General features: G+C 43.3%; 1 protein-coding gene across 3 annotated transcripts in view; it reads right to left on the bottom strand.

Annotated features, from left to right (window-relative positions):
• LOC126252856 (arylsulfatase I-like) overlaps positions 1–22,460 on the bottom strand; it is a 281,029-nt gene that overhangs the window by 20,203 nt on the left and 238,366 nt on the right. For 2 of the 3 annotated variants that reach the window (XM_049953808.1, XM_049953809.1), the window contains one exon: positions 2,425–2,549. In XM_049953808.1, coding sequence (XP_049809765.1) covers positions 2,425–2,541 — 117 coding nt within the window. In that variant the 5' untranslated portion in view covers positions 2,542–2,549. Of the gene's footprint in view, positions 1–2,424; positions 2,550–11,470; positions 11,617–22,460 lie in introns of those variants that run through there. The other variant, XM_049953807.1, reaches the window with a different exon arrangement.

Raw genomic sequence — 22,460 nt, 5'->3', positions numbered from 1 at the left:
TACGATTATTCACTACAGACAGCCTTGTGTGTACCACGTTTGCCACTTTTGGGAGTCAAGTACATGTAATGACCTATACTTTAAATGGACCTGTATCTCCACTTATGAGAAAGATGTTAAATCACACTGGAAATAAAACGATTTACATTGCCAGTTGTTATACTAAGATTTACTTGCTTAATTCCGTTATTACATTCAGTTATTCATGTGCGTAAGCTGTATAGCAGGTACAAGTGCATTCTTACACTTGTAAAAGTTTTTAATGCCACTCGCGGATATCTATACGGCGTGACTTGTTAACGGATGATTCACTCCTGTTTCATTCGGAGTAGTACGTTGCACCCACCTTTTCCGTATCTTGGGTCACGACGCCTGTTAAACTGCCTCCGTTAACCGACCGTAAACCCAAGGATAGACGTTTTCTCAATAATCCCAAGGCCAACGGTGCAGAACGGCACCGTGGTTTTATAGTGCTCCATCGTAAAAGTGCAAAGTGTGCCATAAAATGGACACTGAGAGCTTTTACTCTCAATACTGTTACTCTACATTTTCTTTATACTGTTTCGTGTGGCTTGCTCTGTCACTGTCAAAAAATGTAACGGGGACAAGGGCGTCTCGCAGGCCGGTATGTGGTCCCTTCTCAGGAGAGAGAAATCTGGTGCAGAGGCGCATGTGCTGATCGAACGCGAGGAAGAATATTGCGTTAAAATTTGTCGGGTTCGCACTAGATAATTCCTAGTACATCATGACTCTTCGCGTGCACGCCAACATCGGCCTTATCGAAACTGGAATATACTATTCGTGAGGAAGACCAAATTTTGTTACAATTTTAAATATAAGACGTATATTTATGAAAGCGTAAATCTATACGGTGTTGCCACAGTATGAGAAACAGATAGACAAAGGGAGGGAGGGAGTGAGAGGGGGAAAGAGAGAGAGAAAGATAGAAACAGGGAGAGAGAGAGAGAGAGAGAGATAAACAAAGCTTACACATATGAAAATTAACTTACGGATACTCGGATGTTATTATGTGGTTCGAAGACAAATGCGTCTTTATATTCTTCATATTGGAAACCGGAAAGAAGATAGTTCTTGAGCGTCCTAATGAATATCGAGAGAAGGAAGGCTTTTGCCGAATCTTTTGCGCAGGTAGTGAGATTATATGGGGCAAACCTGAATAGTAGGGAGAGAAAAGAGGGTGTAGTTACACTTAACGGTATCTGAGTAAAGACAACTTTTCACTGGAAAGAAGAAAGATAAAGAAAACTGTTTGGAAATATCCCCAGCTACTGGTAGTTTACGATATAATTTTTTGTTAAATGGAAAATAAGAATGAACGACGAGCTGAGGTTGCCCAAGAGTCATTCCTCGAAGAGTACTGTAGAGAGGGACGGTTAAGAGCTGTAAAGTAAAAGGAAGTACGAAATAAAGAGATGCTGCGGAAAGCCTTAATTTAAGCAGCGTCATGATGAATCGTTACTTGTGTTCGATGTTGTTTTCAACCACGATGTTTATTGCTAAGAAATTTTCTACATTGCTTGCCATGGAGATAGTGTGTGGTCTGCCGGTGTATCCGCAAATACATGCGTGATAGTATCGCGCTGTAAAGATTGCTGCGAGGTAGAGCCTGGCGGGTATGGCAAAGCGGTCAGTCCTCAACAAAAGAGAACAGAGCTTGGAAGAGTCTATTATACTTGTTTTACCTCTTGTGAAAATGCATCGCGTAGTGTGTCAGGAAGTAAATCGTCATTCACCCTTAATAAAACGCGCTCAAGTTTGATTGAGTACAGACTGCGTGTCGAGGACATGGAGGAGTTCTAATCACAGTACCAGTGAAATAACCTGGACCATTTCCTGTTGTTGCAGAAGATGTGACACGTTGTTTGAATTTTCTGGTCAGAGAAAATGTATGGATAAGCCCCTTATCCTTGATGTCCTTTACAGAAAATCAGCACAATCAGCAGTGGACTCTGACTTTTGTGATATATTTTGTGCTGCAAAGACCAACAAAAGGACTATTCGTTTTCTGTTCAGCAAAATTAGACAACTGTAAATGTACTTGTTTCAAAAAATCCGGTGCCATGTCATCAGCACAGTGTCTAACGTTGTTGGTAAACCAAACAATAATTATGAAGTTCGTGCTTCAACAGCGGAATTATGGAAACATCGAGACATGTTTCATGTTGCGTGACTTAAAAGTATCGAAAAAAGTTTAATGTAATGGATTACATAGACGGAAGTACAATTCATTCTAGCATGCGTACTCTACGTCGTGAATATCATTACAAAACCGAGATGGAAAATTAGCTACAGATTGTGGATCTGCTGCTAACATTTGAGGGAATTTCTACCTGGGTGCTTTGAGGCGATTTCTGGTCTGCAGCGGACCATGAAAAAAAAAAAAATCGTGGAGCAAGTACTTACCAGATCATCGGCCAGCATGATGATGATGTTGGGCCGCTGCTTCGTGGGCGTGGAAGACGTGTTCGCGAAGAGCGCCAGCAGCACCACGGCTGCGACCGACAAACACGTTCTGGACATGGCTGCACCTGCAACGCGCCAACACCACATGCTATAGACTGTTTGTTCCTCACTAACCTCTACTAAAACTCTCAGATGCTTTCAGTAACATAACTGTACTCTTCCTTGTGAATTCGCGCCCATATCGGCTGAAAACCTAAACGGTCGAGATGCTCTAAATGTATCAGAAGTTCGTGTTCTACTCACTCATCGAAGTCACTGATGTTATGTTAATGAACCCGCGTTCAGTACGTGCGAATATACTTCTTTTATTGTATTCTGCCTTCAGCACTAGAATTTTATGATGAATCATAGAATATCGGTGACATAATCTATCTCTGACGCGTGTTAAAAACATTGATTCTTCTTTGGCCGATTTCGTTAAAACACTATACACAAGATTTCTAGGGAGCACAAGTTCAACAAGTACAGTTAAAAAAGCGTTGTATTGCAGGTACTTCTATGAAACCTGGTTTGTATAAGGTACGTTAATTTCAGACCTCACAGCAGAGAAATACTCATGTGATAAAACAACCGAGAACAGTGTCGACAGAATATCGGCTACAAATTGCTTTACTAAAAAAAGCCTCTGCCATGCTTTTTCCTCTATGTTCCTCAGTGACGTCCACTAAAAATCTCGGATGTGTTGAGTAACACAGTTGCGTTCTTTGTGAATGAAGACGCGCCTTTATCGGCCGAAACCGTAAACAATCGAGATGATCTAAATTTACCAAAAGTTCGTGTTCTATTCCCCCATCGAAGTCACCAATGTTAATGAAAAGGGACTAGCGTTCAGTATGTGCGAAGTAATTTCTTTCACTGTATTGTGGCTTCAGCACTAACATTTTATGACGAACTATGGAGAACACTACCCAAACCTGTTTCTGACGCATGTTCTTTCGTCGATTTCGTTGTAATATCATACACAACATTTCTACGGAAAACAAATTCCATTCATTAATGATAATTAAAAAAATGTTTTTTTAGTCCGATGATACTTCACACTGTTTGATATCAGTCTCATGTAAAGACGAGGCAACGAAAGAAAAATCCCTTGCTCACTGCAAACGCGCATGGCGCCATTCTTGTCAGAACATGGAAGAAAAATACGATTAGGTTATACAACAAGTTTTAGTTTCATGTTTCAATCCTGGATTTGTGATAGAGACAGCGACGTGGTTGTTATCTACCCAAGGAAGCGTGGTCGCAACTCCATAGATTGTATCTCTGGTTACAGCTGTTAAGTTTCTGCCTGCGGCCTTGACCCGTACAAGCTGTCCTGCGTTTCTTGGAACATAGTAGATATGTAGGACACATCGCCACTCCTGTAATATTCCGTCGCTCCGACTGTTTTGGTTGTATTTCATATATTTATTTTTCGGCTCTGCCGCGTCCAAAATCATAATCTGGCACGCAGATCACTAAAGACGTAACTGAAGCACAGGAGCAGGTCCTTGGAGGCGGCGGTCAGAAGGCGCAACAGGCCGCGTGTTATGATGTAACCGGGTTGGGCCACGGCTTCCTCGGCGATGCACGACCTCGACACGGAACACCGTGCCAGCGGAGAAGACAGCGTTTACCCACTCAGAGGTAGTCAGGCCACTACAGTGTTACCGAGATGCCTACAAAGTGATCGCTCTCTTTGAACCGGAGCTATGCTGCCACTGAACTTTTCTTTTATGCGGCTGTGAAGCTTCAAGGTAAAGTACAATGTCGAGTGAAAATGTGCGGCAAATTGCAAGTGCAGAGTATATTTTGCTTGAATCGACGATTTGTTCATTGAAGAATATTTTCTTGCAAAATGAGCAGAACACTTCCACCAGAAATGGAGAACTTCATGGAAAGAAGCCTTCTTCTGAACTAAATGGCGGACGGCATGTTATATGGATTTGACACATTCACGAATTTGTTTATTGAGCAGATAGTTTATGGCTGTGAGGAAGGAACGAAGAATGACGTTGGCATAATACTCGAGGTAACAGTATAGTGATGTTTGCGTTATTGTATTTATATATGTAGACGTGTCTTTGGATTTTGGGTCAGGGTAATTGCGTTCAAGTGTGACATTACTAGATGTCGTCTTACTTTCTACGATGTTCATTTTGGAGATATGTCATTACGAAAGAAGTGTCTGGAGACTGTCATTAATTCTAATGTTTAAATACGAGGGGTATTCAGAAAGTAGGGTCCGATCGGACACGAAATGCAAATGACATTGAAAATTAGATGAAGCTTTGTACAGATGTGTTGGGTAGTGTCTCTAGTAGGCCTGTCGATCGTGGCCGTCGCTGTTTTCAGCCCCGAGCTCACAGTGAGAACGTAAATATGGTTAGAAAGTAGTGTCTGCTGCCAAGTAGGAGTCCCTGGTGAAAGATTTTGCCTGAAGCTATTCAACCCACGTAACATAACTTTTCCTGCTACATGCCAATTCTCAGCCGCACTCTGCAGGGTCAATGAAGGTGCTCCTGCAGCATTTCCTATGGGAAATGTTTGATCACGCACAATAAAGCCCATAATTGGCTCCTCGTGAGGTTCATCTCTGCTCGCATGAAACGCTGTCTGTGGAGACAACCTTCTGGCACAGACAACGAGCTATAGACCAGCGTAGGGAACTGGCAGAAAGCACAGGCAGCTGCCTTCCAATGACGATGGTGTTGGAAAGTTGGTACAACGCTACGAGATGTGTCTAATCGGAAGGACGACTACGTAGATAAGTGGCTGCAAGTTCCAGCAAACTGCTGCAAACAAAACGTTTTTGATTTTTAAAGTGTTTTCCATTTCACGACCCATCGGACCTTACTGTCCGAATAGCCCTCGTACTATGTGTCAAATGCATTCCTTTTTGTGTCTGCAAAACACCTGACTGAACTGTTAACTTACGTTAAATGGAAAGGAAAAATAGCGAGATACAAAAGTACCTGCTCTAAGGTGTTGAAAATCTTTATGAGTTCGGTTTACTGAGTAGTGTTCTTACAGAACATATGAGAGTTGATCCGGTGGAGTTATTAAGACAGATGCGCGTTCGACAGTAACTGGGCTCAAATCATGCTGCTGTGACACTGATACGTATTTCCACGCCCTTTATTTCACCATTACAAGCTAACCAGCGTTCTACAAGAACCAAGTGGTAGATATTTATCTGTCGATAGCGGCATCCATCATACGTTTTCGCATTGTCGAGCCTGGGTATCAAGACGGACATTTTACAGAGGAAGACTACGGGCTTAATTTTCCATAAGTAATTCGAAGCCCTCTATAGGTCTGCATCGTTGCTTAAGAGTTTGAACAGTTATACCGGGTGATCAAAAAGTCAGTATAAATTTGAAAACTTAATAAACCACGGAATAATGTAGATAGAGAGGTAAAAATTGACACACATGCAGCGGAATGACATGGGGTTTTTTAGAACAAAAAAAAAATAAATAAATATTGCCAGACGCGTGAAAGATCTCTTGTGCGCGTCGTTTGGTGATGATCGTGTGCTCAGCCGCCACTTTCGTCGTGCTTTGTCTCCCAAAGTCCCCAGACCTCAGTCTGTGCGATTATTTGCTTTGGGGTTACCTGAAGTCGCAAGTGTATCGTGATCGACCAACATCTCTAGGGATGCTGAAAGACAACATCCGACGCCAATGCCTCACCATAACTCCGGACATGCTTTACAGTGCTGTTCACAACATTATTCCTCGACTACAGCTATTGTTGAGGAATGATGATGGACATATTGAGCTTTTCCTGTAACGAACATCATCTTTGCTTTGTCTTACTTTGTTATGATAATTATTGCTATTCTGATCAGATAAAGCTCTGACGAGTTAGTAAACTTAAACACGCAATGAAATGCAGGTCACCCTTTGATGCAGTTTTTATTATTAACTTCACTAGTGCCCCGTTTTTTTTTAGACGTATTACCTGGACTCTAAACTCAATAGCAGAAAGTATTTTTTCTGACTCACGATCCGACTAAAGAAATACTAAGTTAATGACTTGCAAGCCAACTGCTTATTAGAAGAGGTAGTCAGCCGAAATTCAGCACACGGAAATAATTGTTACGTCACGATGTGCTCTCGTGTTTCTTCATGGACAGATGAAGGCAGCGTTACGAAAGCAGAATGAGTATACGTGGGTTCTGTAATGCTGCGGTATCGGAAAAAGAGACGCACGCGGCTGGGCGAGTAGCTACTGGGTGTTCTGAAACGGGTGCTTTACGAAACACGTGACAAGCAGAAATATCTGGCTGAGGTGGCTGTGAGACAAATGCAAACCAAATAAAGCAGCGATTATAAGGCGAAGGACGACCGGAGGAACGGCAGCTATGCACACTGCCACATAGCAGGAGGCCACATGGAAAGTTGTAGAGATTGTGGCAGGCCAATCAAAACAAAATAAGGGACACTTACGGAGCGATGCAGTAAAACAGATACTCAACGGCAGTGTGGATACTGAGAGGAATGATTCTACGGGCTATTGCTAGTGCGCTAGAAGAAAAACTTTCCGTATGGAAAATGAATTACTTTGAGAGTTAATGAACGAAGCAGCAGAGAGAATGTCGTAACTGATCGAAGGGTAATAACTAGTGGAGAGAACAGAAGTTCTGTCCAGATCACAGCAAGTTCAGTTAGAAGTGCGGCTGGTCTATGAAAGGAAGGAAGAGATGAAGTAACTTTCAGAAATGGAGATGTTTTAAAACTGGGGACTTAGTCTCGCGACGACATTATTGGATTATTTTATCAGTTTTCCCATCGCGTTCGGTCTCAAGCTTTCAGCGATATCCTACGTCCTCATAGTTAGGAGCTAAGTATGCTAACTGACGGGGCGATGTTATTTTAGGTGTGATAGATAGTCGAAATATGTCGTCATGACGTCATGAAAGCCCAAAGCCTTTAAATATGTTACCAGGAATTATGTCGATGTCTGAAATGGGGAGATGCTAGCAGGGCCACTGACCTCGACGGAAAGCAAACACTTCGGCCTGTTCCTCTGCAGCCTCTACACCGAATAGTTTGATCTCCACGAAATAAGATGCATTTAAGCAGCACAAGAAAGCAAAGGGGTAAATTTCTTGCGTCTCCGTCGATTTCGAAGAAGTTCATGACTTTTTCTGCGAAAGCTATAAGGTGACCGTTGCTAAATCACAATCGATACGAGAGCAGATAAAACTTCCATGAGGTATTTTTGGTCTCAACAATGCATTTTGTGGAAGACTGAGGCATCACGAAAGTTCAATTCGAACCTCGTAGCATGATTTTGTTACTTTAGTTCAACGTTTCTAGCAAAGGATATAACTGATAGAGATATTCCAGTCAGTCGTGCTTAATGAGCTCCACCCACACAATTATCATATATTGGTAACTAAGAAACAATCAGTAGTCGACAAAGAGGGGAGTAATTATAAAGAAAATTAGAAAATGGAGAGATCACAACTTCGTAATTACTCCTCTCTTTGTCGAGATGCAGCAGCGGTGATCTCACAATGTCTCCCGAGTGTGCGAGAACGCTTCAGCCTTCGACTCACTTTCCTCGTCTTGGTGACGATGTGTACATACGCAGTAGTTGCCGAAACGTTGAGACAGTTACCATCATGACACTGTTACACACTCAGAGAACATTTGTCTTAAACTGACATTAACGGCAGAAACCTATGCTCATACACAATAAGCGAATAATTTGCAGTGTGTTCAAGGCAATAATACTTGTATAATAGAAATTATTATGAAAGGCGTAGAGGAACTAGGCCTAACTACAGAAAATATAACGGACAGGGACATGTGCAGAGGAGTAATAGACAAAGAGATCAGGAAACCTGAGAAGCAGCAAAGGACCCTAACTGGCTGCTAGAGGCAGACTAAGAGTTAAAACATGAAGAGGTTCTGCTAGGAGAAAAGGAAGGAAAGTATAAGCTAAACGTTCTCCGAAGAAGGCCCAAGTGGTAATAAAGAAAAGCCACTGCTGTGGAAGAAACATATTTAGCTTTGTGTTACTGGGTATTTGGTGACTACTATTGTGTTAGTGCAGTGTCCATTATGGGCCACATGAAACAAACACAAAAAATATGACGTTAATGAGTGATAACATTGTATTTAAAAGTATTTTATGCCATCTGTAGTGAAAACGCCATCATTGCCAGTTCTCAGAGTAGAGAACAGCTGGAGAGTGTGGTGTTGAATGGAGACAGAGAGCACATTGACGAAGCCGCAAACTATTGTCTGTCTGTCTCTGCTCAGGACGTATCACGCAGCTGCCTACTTCGGTGCACACCACTCTGCAATGAGGGATAGCGCAAGAGTTACTGCATTGAACTGTCAGACGCCGCTTAATTCGAGGGCCCGTTTCGCACAGCTGACAGATGGGTTGCCTACGCTGTGGCGCTGGGCCCGACGTAAGAATTAAGGTCGGTCGGTGAGGCGCACGCCACCGCAATGGCATGCGTTAGCGACCTCGGCTACTTTGAGGGCTAGTTGGTCAGATACTGTTGAGCTATTGGCAGCAAATGTCGCAGCTAAAAGTCTTTTGCTGAATAACAGGGCAATAACTTTGCAAGGAGAATCATAGTAGGTACAAGCGAAAACGGGAAACTTAGCCAGGGTGTTAAATTTATCTTTGTGTGATTTTAGCTCTCAGTTTGCTGTTAAGATGCGTGAAGGAGCCTGAGGAAATACAGTAAACTAAGAAAAATCAAAGCTTACTATAATGACTTCCCCCTCCCCACCCCTCCTCACCCCTTCTTCCCACCCCTCTGTAAAGAATCACAAGGTGAGGTTCATTGGAAGAGGAACATTCCGACAGCCTTTTAATTCGTTTTACTCATTCCCTTCGCTCAGACAGCTTGTGAGAGATGTAAAAGAAATCGCCGATGACACTTTCGCCCCTCAATATGATACACCTGATTGAGAGGTCAGGTCAAGAAACTATGATATCGGTGCCGGTTTGCTTTTCACTGTGATAGCATTGTAGAAATCAAATCCTATGAAGGGCGTTGCGCATCACATGAACAACTGCTCTTATCTCAATCCCTCGATGGCAGAGATCCAATACTGGGTCTTGTATTCGGGAGATAGTGGGTTCCAGTCCAGTCATTCTATTGTAACTCTTAACTACATCTTTAATAACAGTGACGTCGCCATTTTTTTAGCTGTCCAAGACTATCTTCAGAGCTAACTCACAGTATAGATATACGGCGCTCTCAGACAGAGCTCTTAAAAGCAGAGAAATTATAACAGAAATCGATTAGTGAAAGGACGAATGAAATTAGTTCGAGGTATCATGACATCTGCAAGCGAAGCAATTTGCTTATAAAGTGTGTGAAGCATAACAGCTACTACAAGAGAATTACTATTCAGGTGAAAGCATCACAGCCATCGACATTCTCCAGAAGAGTCGTTATGTTAAAGCTTTATCGTGATCGCTGGGTTTGACCGGAACAAATGTTAGAAGTTTATTTCACAAGCTTGCCAACGAGAGGTGTGTATCATTCACAATCTCGCTATTTCTATCTGTCGCGGTACTTCAGGGATGACTGCGTTTCAGATGTCTAAGGCGTCGCTCTAGTTTCGGAGACTGTGCAGCTGCATTCACTGATGTCAGGTGGCACGGTGTTTCGGCGTCAGATCGAAACACCATCGTCAGACCACCTAATCGTACCACTTTGACACTCATATTTGGCGTGGTTCTGTAGGTCTTTGGTTCACTAGGAATATAACTGCCGAATTGTTAATGATGTTAGCAGCGAAAGGTTATGAACTACTACAGACAGTTTGGACTGCAGTGTGTTTGCTAGATATTACTAATTTTCTACGGCACAATATTATAATAATTTTTCAAATTTTTTCTTACACAAAAGCGTTTACACACACACACACACACACACACACACACGGGGTGATGTCATATCTGAGTGTCAGTGAATGAACATCAGCAAAGATAAAAAAAGGTAATTGAATGTAGTCGAATTAAATTAGGCAAGGCTGTGGTAATTAGACGAGAAAATGATACACTAAAAGTAGTAGCTGAATGTTGCTATTTGGGTAGCAATATAAGCGATGATTACCGAAGTAGAGAGGGAAATACAAAGAAAAGTGATGAAGAGAAATGTGTGAACTTAGAGTGTTATAAAGTATTTTCTGAAGGTATTTGCCTCGTGTGTAGCCTTATACGGAGGTGAAACGTGGACGATAAGCGACTGAGACAAAAAGGAAAGAGAAACTTTTGAAATGTGGTGCTAGAGAAGAATGCTGAAGATTAGGTGGGTACTCTTGTAAGCTGTGAGGATGGAGAGGAAAATGAATTTATGATACAAATTGACTAAACGCAGAGATGGGTTAATAAGACATATCCTGTGGCATCAAGAAATTGTAATTTGGAATTAGAGAGAAGTATGGGGGTAAAAATTGTAGGAGACCAATAGATGAAAGCAGTAATCAGGTTCGAATGGAGGTAGGTTGGCGGGTAGTTATTCGGAGATGAAGAGACTTACACAGGATAGAGTAGCATGGAGAGCTGCACCAAACCAGTCTTAGAACTGAAGACCACAACAGCAGTGTGTCAATGAATTTACGTTGTCCAGCCTTAAATGCGATTTAGGCCTGTCGTGATCCATTTGATGACAGCATGGACAATGCCGGCGATCTCTTTATTGGAGCTTGTACCAGAAAAGTGCCACATTTCGTATCCACGTGGAGTATACGAGCATCAGTCTGTTTCACTAGCACTCCGAGAACCACTGTACCTGGATTTCTCACGAAGCTGCAGGTGTTACTGCAGTCAAGATGGGCAAACATTGTAAGATTTTAACGACACTGATACGACAGTTCGACGGTATAGCCTGCAGAGTTCTTTTCAAAGCACCGTGGGGTTGTTTGTCCGCCGGCGGATCTGACGTGGTGTTGGGCGTGTGCCGGGACACGGTGCCTACAGCTGGCAGTCTGCTGAGCTCTTCGGTACTGGCGCTACGTACCCTGTGACACGGTGAGTTAGTCGCGGTCTGTTCGTCTCCTCGGCTGCGTGCTACGCTGTGTCCTCTGCTCCCTCGCTGCCTGCGACCAGAGAGCCCCGACGCGACGTTCTGGCGGCGCCTCGCAGCCGACCACTGCCGCGGACCACGTGCCGGCCGCCGCTATATACTAAGTGACCGCCCGCAGTAGTGAATGCAGCAGCAGCCTGCCCCCTACCCCCCACCGGCCCCCGGTGCACACAGCCTGCGCGTTGGCCCCCTCCACTCGCGCGGGCACCGCCGGCGTCACTCCGCGTAAATCCCGCGCTGTTATTTCGTTCCCCAGTCTGGTCCGGCCACACTCGGAGGCGGACTAGCGGTAGCCGAGCCTTGCCCGCCCTGACGCACGCCAGCTAATATTAGCCGCTCCCACCTGCCGGCTCGCGCCGCTTTCCGAGAATCCGCCCGCCACTCGCGGGATGTAGGTGACCGGCAACAGGTTGGCGCAGGGGAAGGACCTGCCGCCGTTGACGTCACGGCTGCAGCGCGCGCACGCTCTCTCGCGCAGTATCTCATCTCTCTCTCTCTCTGTCTCTCGCTCTCTCTTTCTCACCGCTTGCACGTGTGTGAATGTGGCAGCTGCCCGGGAGTCCCCGGGTCGCTTCCCACTCATATACTCTGGGAGATGAGTCTTAGCCGTTGACAGCCCAGTAGCGGCTCTTCGTTGTCTAGCGATCACAGGAAGCAAGCCAATGGCGGACTGAGCTCGAGCAGCTAGCATGAGCCACGTTGCCGGGTTCACTCTCAGGCTACTGATAAAATATCGATACACTGATATTTTTTCCAAAAGTAATGTCGATATACCGGGTGATCAAAAAGTCAGTATAAATTTGAAAACTTAATAAACCACGGAATAATGTAGATATAGAGGTAAAAATTGACACACATGCTTGGAATGACATACAGTTGCCGGCCGGAGTGGCCGTGCGTTTCTAGGCGCTGCAGTCTGGAGCCGAGCGACCGCTCCGGTCGTAGGTTCGAAACCTGCCTCGGGCATGGATGTGTGTCATGTCCTTAGGTTAGTCAGGTTTAATTAGTTCTAAGTTCTAGGCGACGACCTCAGAAGTTAAGTCTCATAGTGCTCAGAGCCATTTGAACCATTTGACATGGAGTTTTATTAGAACAAAAAAAAAAAAACAAACCATAGTTCACAAAACGTCCGACAGATGGCGCTGGACAGCAAAACGTCAGTGACTGCGCATGACGATCATGTATAAAAGGAGCTGTAATGAGAGAGAGAATCAGACGCGACAGCAGTCGCAGCATGTTGACGTTACCTGAAAAGGCGCTTTTAGTGAAGCTGTATTATCATAATGGGGAATGTGCTAGTCCAGCGTTACGGTCCTATCACCATAGGAAGGGGATTCGAACGGGTAAAGGTGCGTTGACAAATGCAGCTGTGGCGAGAATGATTTCGAAGTTCTAAGCCACGGGTTGTTTAGACGATAGACCCCGTAGTGGCCGACCGAGCACAAGGCGTAATGCTGCTGAGATAGCTCAGGAAGAAATGGAGACTGTAGCGGGTTCGCCTATGCACGGGGAAGTCAGCGCTCGTGCAGCCGCACGTCACACCGGCATTCCATACACTACTGTTTGGTTGGCACTTAGGCGGCGTACTCTCCGATGCTATCCGTACAAAATCCATCGGCATCTTGAACTGTTACCTGACGATTTAGTGAAGCGGAGGGCATTTGCGGTGTGGGCGTTTCAAAAGATCCGGAAGATGAAGATTGGTTGAGTAACGTGCTGAGAACGGACGAAGCTCATTTCCCGCTCCGAGGGTCTGTCAACGCCCACAACTGCAGAATTTGGGTTATCGAAAATTCTAGAACTGTCGTGGAAACTCCATTGCACGACGAAAAAGTCACGGTATGGGTTGGATTTACCATATCTACCGTTATCGGGCCTTTTTTCTTCGAGGAAATGCGTGATTCTAGTTTTGTAACTCCTACCATGACGGGTGAAAGGTACGCCGATATGTTACGGAATCGCAGCATCCCCAGCCTGGCTGATAAACACCTGCTGGAACGTACGATGTTTATGCAGGATGGCGCTCCACCCCATATTGCTAGACGCGTGAAAGATCTCTTGCGCGTGTCGTTTGGTGATGATCGTGTGCTCAGCCGCCACTTTCGTCATGCTTTGTCTCCCAGGTCCCCAGACCTCAGTCTGTGCGATTATTGGCTTTGGGGTTACCTGAAGTCGCAAGTGTATCGTGATCGACCAACATCTCTAGGGATGCTGAAAGACAACATCCGACGCCAATGCCTCACCATAACTCCGGACATGCTTTACAGTGCTGTTCACAACATTATTCCTCGACTACAGCTATTGTTGAGGAATGATGGTGGACATATTGAGCATTTCCTGTAAAGAACATCATCTTTGCTTTGTCTTACTTTGTTATGCTAATTATTGCTATTCTGATCAGATGAAGCCCCATCTGTCGGACATTTTTTGAACTTTTTTATTATTTTGGTTCTAATAAAACCCCATGTCATTCCAAGTATGTGTGTCAATTTGTACCTCTCTATCTACATTATTCCGTGATTTATTCAGTTTTCAAATTTATACTGACTTTTTGATCACGCAGTATATCGGCGACATTTTCTCACAGGCACATCGATATATCGATATCCAAATGGCAATATCGAGTGCCAATATTTTTATTTTATACGAGGCGTGCTTTTTTTAAGTAAGTACCGTTTTGAAATTTAAAAAAAACGTGCTAAGATATCTCAATAATTTTATTTTTACATGAAAGCCTGTACCTTAATCTACTTTTGTACATAATTTTCGTCAATACTGAGGCACTTGTCATGACGTTGTACCAGTTTTTGAATACCCTCCTCATAGAAGTCTGCCGCCTGACTTGTTAACTACTGCATCACCACTGTTTTGACTTCGTCATCGTCTTGAAGACGCTGACCGCCCAGGTGTTCCTTCAAGTGCAGGAACAGTTGGTAGTCACTGGGCGCAAGATCGGGACTGTACGGAGGATGATCTAGAGTCTCCCATCGAAAAGATGCGATGAGATCTTTGGTCTGATTCGCCACATGCGGACGGGCATTGTCTTGCAGCGAAACGATGTCCTTGCTCAACTTGCCACGTCTTTTGTTCTGAATTGAACGGCGCAGATTGTGAAATGTCTTACAACTTACTTCTGGTACTATGGCAACAACAAAAATACTTTCGTAAACATCTCAAAATCTGCGGTTCTGATTTTTTTCGTCTTAGGTACCGGTGTGGTACCAGAGTGTACCGTCACATATATATGTATATATTTCATCTCAGATCTGTGAATTTTATTGGGAACAAATAAAGCGTTCTCTATGGAATATGAGAAAGAGTGAAAACACACTCGCCACAAACAGTTAAAAACCAATATTCTCTGATGCAATGTAATCATGAAATGAAAAATACATTGTTACCGAATATGAGTTTTACTGTTCCAAAAAATGTCAGAATGCGAAATCAAATCAAGTGCTGCTTTATGCTCCAGCTGCATGCTTTCAGCAACATACAGCAGTGTTCATTCCTCAATTATTGTACCATACATGGCGTAAGGCACAATGGACCCTCAATTTAATTATTTTCCAGATCCAAACTGTTCTTTGATGCTTTTCAACTGTCACAATATTCTTTCCAAACTTTCCAAGTCTAAAATGTGCCAGCAACACAAAAAATGTCGTGTTACAATCAAGTGTTATAATGTTATTTTTTATTCCCCCCATATATATATATATATATATATATATATATATATATATATATATATATATATATATGTGTGTGTGTGTATCCGCCAAATCAATACTCAACACCTAAAACATCATTGTGAACTCTAAAGTAAGTGCCCGAGTGCTATTCCCATGCCTAAAAGGAAATAACACGCTAAACAACAGTTCACATTTCAATTTTTTAGGCCAGCTCCTGATATAATGCACATTGCACCCTCTGATTGAATATATCCATGTTTAAATTGTTGTATGATGTTTGTCTAATGTTTTAAGCATCGTGGAACAATTTAGATGTGGAAATTTTTAAATTGGGATGTGTTGTGCCTTACACCAAGACTATGGCTAAAAAATAGAATGAATTATATCCTTCCAGTACTAGCAGTAATTCAGACTACCTATTTGATTGTCTTGATTTGCCTGCATAGCGTAGTATTTTAGTATACACGTGATAGTGGTGACATCGTTAAGAAGGAAGGTGGGCTTTACCACCATCTAGGATTGTGATGTGTTTGTCTCTGCATGTAAACAACTTGCGCGCCTCCTCTCAGGTGCTAGTTGCATGGGATATGCACCAGGCAGTACATTGATGTGTTGCCCGCATTGCATGGAAGTGAATAATATACTGTGGGAAATCTGGAAAGAAGAGAATCGAAGTGTTTGAAATGTGGTGTTGTGGAAGACGCTGAGAATTGCATGAACTGATAAGAAATGAAGTACTCTGCCGAAATGATGAGGAAGGGCGTATGTGGAAAACACTGGTTAGAAAAAATAACAGGATGATAAGACATGTATTAAGGTACAAGCGAATGACTTCTGTGAGAAACTGTAGCGAGAAACCGATTGGGATATATCCAAAAAATCATAGTCGAGTTTGGGTGTAAGTACTACTCTGAGGTGAGGAGTTCAGCACAGGAGAGAAAGGCGTAGCAGGTTGCATCAAACCTGTCAGATGACCTTAGATTCTGTGCCAGTTCCAGTCTGCGCCGAAGATTTATCGTGGTAATGTAGGAATAAAATCATTAACAATTGTTTTACGTTAATATGTAATTTAGTTATCAATCTCTTTGATAGAATCGTTACATGGAGTAGTATAATGGTTACACAATAGATACATGACAAGTTTATAGCATGTAGTCTCAGCTGACAACACGACGATGTTTGGAGGTCGTGATACGTTTGGGCGGCTAGGGCACATTTGCGCGGATTTATTTTGGGAATTTTTAAATTTTTTGTTTGATTTATCGTGTTTAAAATTGTTTACTCTTATAAAATGGTTTTTAAAGTTGGTATATATACGTCTAACTCAGCACTACAGTTCAGAATGCAAAATAATGCGTAGACGTGCCTCAGGTATGGGGCAGGTATACGCACCTAGGGTTGGGGCACGTTTAGCTGTTTACAACAGGTTATAAAGCGGACATCAAATGTTGTAATTATTACACGCTTGTATGTAACAAAATACTTTCTTTTTGAATGACAAGTGACGCCAGACTATGCTGCCACAAGACACTAGACAATGGAAGTAGGAAAAGTAAATCAACTTAATGAATTTTTATCTCCAAAATCTGATATTATCCTTGACGCTGAAGTTACATAGCTTAGACGTTACATGTAACTTCCAATTCAAGTTCTTATCAGTATAAGCACCTAAGAATGTACAATAAATGTTACAGCACAAATTTAAATCTTCACAGTTCGCAAATAAATCATTCACACCTACGTAGCTTCTGGCTGGGAAAAGCCTCTCTTACTCTACAGAACGAAGCACGTCAGAACTGAGTCATGCGGTAGGAAGTTCATATCTTCTTGTTTTGGTTACGCAGAAATAAAATCTGCCACGCAGAAGAATGTTGCGCGGCAAGCGTTCCCGTCCCTCCATCAGACATAAAAACACTGCCTTTAATTTTTACGAACGAGTGCTTTCCTGGACTCATTTAAATTATGCATCTGTTTGTTGCTGGGGAACATCGGTATACCGACTCAGCGAGACGAGGTGACTCAGAAGTTTGAAGTATTCCCAGAACAGAAAAGTGCTGTCCGAGGGACATGAGAACGTGTTTGTATATTTAACAGGAATATGAAACGTCACTTATGTTGCGACTGTAAGGGACCTTGTGTGGCAACAGGTAGGGAGACGATTATGTCGGGCAGTCAACATACGCAGTTGACCCTCAACATAAATAATTGTTACGTGTTGCGCATAAACAGATGCGCGGTGGCGTCGTGAATGAGATAGTGGATTTGGGAGGAGCAAAGTACCAATCCCCCGTACGTCTACATAAATTTTCATTTTCCGTAGTCCCCTCATCACTCAAAGCAGAGGCTGGGAGGTTTTCTTCGAAAATGACGGATTTCTGTCCCATCCTGGTCAGTGCTAACTTGTATTCCGTCACAAATAACTCGGTCATCTACAAATGGATGCTACAGCCTAATCCTTCCTGCGAAAGACACACACGGGTGCTGAAAATTTGGACTGAGGATCAGCGGTACTAGGACTTGGAAACCGGAAAAGAGGATAGGAATGCAAATTTTAAATCATTAGATTTTATTATACTGTAAAATGAGCGAAATTGGTACTCTTACGCAACTTTGCTCAAAAGTTCTTCTTTGTCCGGCTGAAGTACCAACTTTAGGCTGGTAATATAAAAGTTTCAATGTGCTTCGGCATAAGTCAACGCGGTTTTTAAATGCACGTGGACGTCACCGCTTCAGCTGTAAGAGTCTTTTGTTCTTAAATTCACAACCGGTTTCAGGCTAATAAATGCCTGTCATCAGGCGCAATTACTAAAAACAAACAAGAGGAGTACGCTGAAAAAATATTCTTTACATACGATTGTATCCAAAAAATAAAACGAATGAGGACTATCCTTTTTAAAAATCTAACAGTGGTCGGCCTAGATACGGTGAAAGGTCGGAAAGGAATACGTCGCAATATCACGGTGACAACTAAAACAAAGAAACTGCCCAGAGGCATGGTATGAGAAAAGAACCAGAACTAAAGTTGCGTCTTACCAAAATTACGGTTGGGTACTTTTGGAACAGTACTTAACTGGCATAGTAAATTATAGGATTACCTGTGGTGTTGGTAGCATAAGTACAGAAAGAAACATAAATGAATTTATGGGAGAGAAACTGGGGGTCGACGACTTCCCTTTGTTTCTTCTTTATTTATTTGTTTGTTTCTTTTGAACATAACTAGAGCCGCATTGTTAGAGCATGTGTATTTTATATTCGTACAATACATAAACTGCATTTTATAAGTGAGAAAAGTTTGTCTGCGCCGTTATATAACTAAAGCAAATACTTCTGTTGCAAGTATAGTTTACATGCACAAACAAACAAAAATCTGTCTAATTATCATTGTTCTTCATTATGGATTTTCCTGTTATTACTGACAAGTCCGAAAGTTGATTAAGAATAACAGAAACATATTTTGTATGAGCTTGACGAAGTATTGAAGCGATGTTTGATAGGTTTTTGTTTTGCGTTTTTCTTAATTTTTACCTTTATTTTTTAGGAAATTGCGTTTTCTAGCGCTACACGCTGAATTTGTAGTGATTTTCTTATTTTTACTAAAATATCCCTCTGTTTCACGTTAAAACCGATAATTTTCGAATAAAACTTCAATTAGACATTGAAAATTTTAATTTTCCTGTAAATACCGTTTATTTTTAGGTAGCAGACATGGGAACATCTTTATAGAGCAAAAACGTTCTGTAGGTTTCGCAGCCCTTTATATATCTTCACTCACATTCTAGATGGTTCACTGCTTCCGCTTTCTAAGAAAAAATAATTTAAGGGTTTCCATACACCACTCAGAATTGGTTGTGGTTCCATGTGGCATGACGTCGACGAGCAACAGTCCTTCTAAATAAAAAAAAGCACAGCAGCCATAACTTATTCTGCTGAAGGCGCGTTTTTTAATTCCTTCATCTTCGGCGAGTTTGCGTCATGCCATTCCATAGATTGCAGCTTCGTCTCCTGTTCATAGTGGTCCAACCAGGTTTCATCTCCCGTCATAGTCATCTCTAGAATTCTCGTACTGTTCCAAAAGTTCGCTGTACACTAACTTTCGTGTTTCTTTGTGGGCATCCGTGAACGTACACCACCTGCTGCAAACCTTTTCCAATTTCAAGTTTCTCAATATTCTGCGCACACCCGCTCCTCAAACTCCATCTCGTATTGACAGTTCGTTCACAGTTGCGCTTCTGTTAACAAAAATGAGATCGTGAATGTGCAGTGTTCGGGTTTCCTAGGTCCCGATTATTGGCATGCCCACTCACATCAGATAATCTGCTCCCCCGACGACCAGCTGCCCTGCGATCAACAGCGACGTCACCGTACAGCTTCTCCCATCTCGTGTGAATGTTTGTCGCTGCCTCATTCTCACAACACAGGAACTGTACACTGAGGTGGCAAAAGTCGTGGCATACCTTCTAATATCGTGTCCGACCTCCTATTGCCCGGCTTATTGCAGCAAATCTCTGGCATGGACAAGTCGTTGGAAACCCCTGCAGAAGTACTGAGCCACGCTGTCTCTATAACCGTCCATAATTGCGAAACTACTGCCGATGGAGGATTCTGTGCACGAACTGACGTCTCGATAACGTTCCATAAATGTTGGATGGGATTCATGTCTGGCGATCTGCGTGGCCAGATCGAATTGTTCAGAATGTTCTTCGAAGCAATCGCGAACGATTGTGGCCAGATCAGACGGCGCGTTGTCATTCATAAAAAGTTCCATGATTGTTTGGGAACATGAAGTCCATGAATGGCTGCAAATGGTCCCCAAGTAGCCGAAGATAACCGTTTCCGGTCAACGGCCGGTTCAGCTGGACCAGAGAACGAAGTGCATTCCATGTAAACACAGTCCACGCCATTATGGAGCCAGCACCAGTTTGCACACAGCCTGCCGGCCTGGCTGGCCGAGCGGTTGTAGGCGCAACACTTTGGAACTGCGCGACCGCTACGGTCACAGGTTCGAATCCTGCCTCGGGCATGGGTGTGTGTGATGTCCTTAGGTTAGTCAGGTTTAAGTACAGGGCTATTACAAATGATTGAAGCGATTTCATAAATTCACTGTAGCTCCATTCATTGACATATGGTCACGACACACTACAGATACGTAGAAAAACTCATAAAGTTTTGTTCGGCTGAAGCCGCACTTCAGGTTTCTGCCGCCAGAGCGCTCGAGAGCGCAGTGAGACAAAATGGCGACAGGAGCCGAGAAAGCGTATGTCGTGCTTGAAATGCACTCACATCAGTCAGTCGTAACAGTGCAACGACACTTCAGGACGAAGTTCAACAAAGATCAACCAAGTGCTAACTCCATTCGGCGATGGTATGCGCAGTTTAAAACTTCTGGATGCCTCTGTAAGGGGAAATCAACGGGTCGGCCTGCAGTGAGCGAAGAAACGGTTGAACGCGTGCGGGCAAGTTTCACGTGTAGCCCGCGGAAGTCGACGAATAAAGCAAGCAGGGAGCTAAACGTATAATAGCCGACGGTTTGGAAAATCTTACGGAAAAGGCTAAAGCAGAAGCCTTACCGTTTACAATTGCTACAAGCCCTGCCCTGACACACGATGACAAAGTCAGACGCTTTGAATTTTCGGCGCGGTTGCAACAGCTCATGGAAGAGGATGCGTTCAGTGCGAAACTTGTTTTCAGTGATGAAGCAACATTTTTTCTTAATGGTGAAGTGAACAGACACAATGTGCGAATCTGGGCAGTAGAGAATCCTCACGCATTCGTGAAGCAAATTCGAAATTCGCCAAAAGTTAACGTGTTTTGTGCAATCTCACGGTTTAAAGTTTACGGCCCCTTTTTCTTCTGTGAAAAAAAACATTACAGGACACGTGTATCTGGACATGCTGGAAAATTGGCTCATGCCACAACTGGAGACCGACAGCGCCGACTTCATCTTTCAACAGGATGGTGCTCCACCGCACTTCCATCATGGTGTTCGGCATTTCTTAAACAGGAGATTGGAAAACCGATGGATCGGTCGTGGTGGAGATCATGATCAGCAATTCATGTCATGGCCTCCATGCTCTCCCAACTTAACCCCATGCGATTTCTTTCTGTGGGGTTATGTGAAATATTCAGTGTTTAAACCACCTCTACCAAGAAACGTGCCAGAACTGCGAGCTCGCATCAACGAGGCTTTCGAACTCATTGATGGGGACATGCTGCACCAAGTGTGGGAGGAACTTGATTATCGGCTTGATGTCTGCCGAATCACTAGAGGTGCACATATCGAACATTTGTGAATGCCTAAAAAAACTTTTTGAGTTTTTGTATGTGTGTGCAAAGCATTGTGAAAATATCTCAAATAATAAAGTTATTGTAGAGCTGTGAAATCGCTTCAATCATTTGTAATAACCCTGTAGTTCTAAGTTCTAGGGGACTGATGGCCTCAGAAGTTAAGTCCCATAGTGCTCAGGGCCATTTGAACCATTTTTTTGCACACTGCCTCCTTGACAACTTGGGTCCGTGGCTTCGTGGGTCTGGGTCACATTTGAACTCTCCCATTACCAGCTGACTTAGGGACTCATATGACAGAGCCATGCTTTTCGAATCGCCTATGGTCCAAACAAACGGCAACGGGCCCAGTAGAGGCGTTGCAAGCGATGTCGTGTCGTTAGCAACGACATTCGCGCCGCTCGTCTGCTGCCATAGCCCAATAATGCCAAATTTCGCTGCACTGCTCTCGGTCATTAAGTGAAGGCCATCCACCATTAGTTTATACGTGGTTGAGAGGGAATCCGTGAAATTTGGTATTTTGGGCACGCTGTTGACACTGTGGAGCTCGCAGTATTGAATACCCTAACGATTTTCGAAGTGGAACGAATCATACGTGTAGCTCCATCTACCATACCGCGTTCAAAGCCCATTAATTCCCATAGTGCGGTGATAGTCACGGCGGAGATCTTTTCACTAGAATCATCTGAGTACAAATGACAACTCCGCCAATGCACCGCCGTTTGCAACTTATGTACGCAATACAACCGACATCCTATCCCAACTATCCCATGACTTTTGTCAACAGGACGTTGCTTCAGATGATCATCGAGTGCGCCGGCCGGTGTGGCCGTGTGGTTAAAGGCGCTTCAGTCTGGAACCGCGTGACCGCTACGGTCGCAGGTTCGAATCCTGCCTCGGGCATGGATGTGTGTGATGTCCTTAGGTTAGTTAGGTTTAATTAGTTCTAAGTT

Source organism: Schistocerca nitens, chromosome 4 (assembly GCF_023898315.1).
Source record: "Schistocerca nitens isolate TAMUIC-IGC-003100 chromosome 4, iqSchNite1.1, whole genome shotgun sequence".
Taxonomy (NCBI): Eukaryota; Metazoa; Arthropoda; class Insecta; order Orthoptera; family Acrididae; genus Schistocerca; species Schistocerca nitens.
Note: the sequence above shows the minus strand (reverse complement) of the source record. Positions and strands in the feature narration are given on the sequence as shown.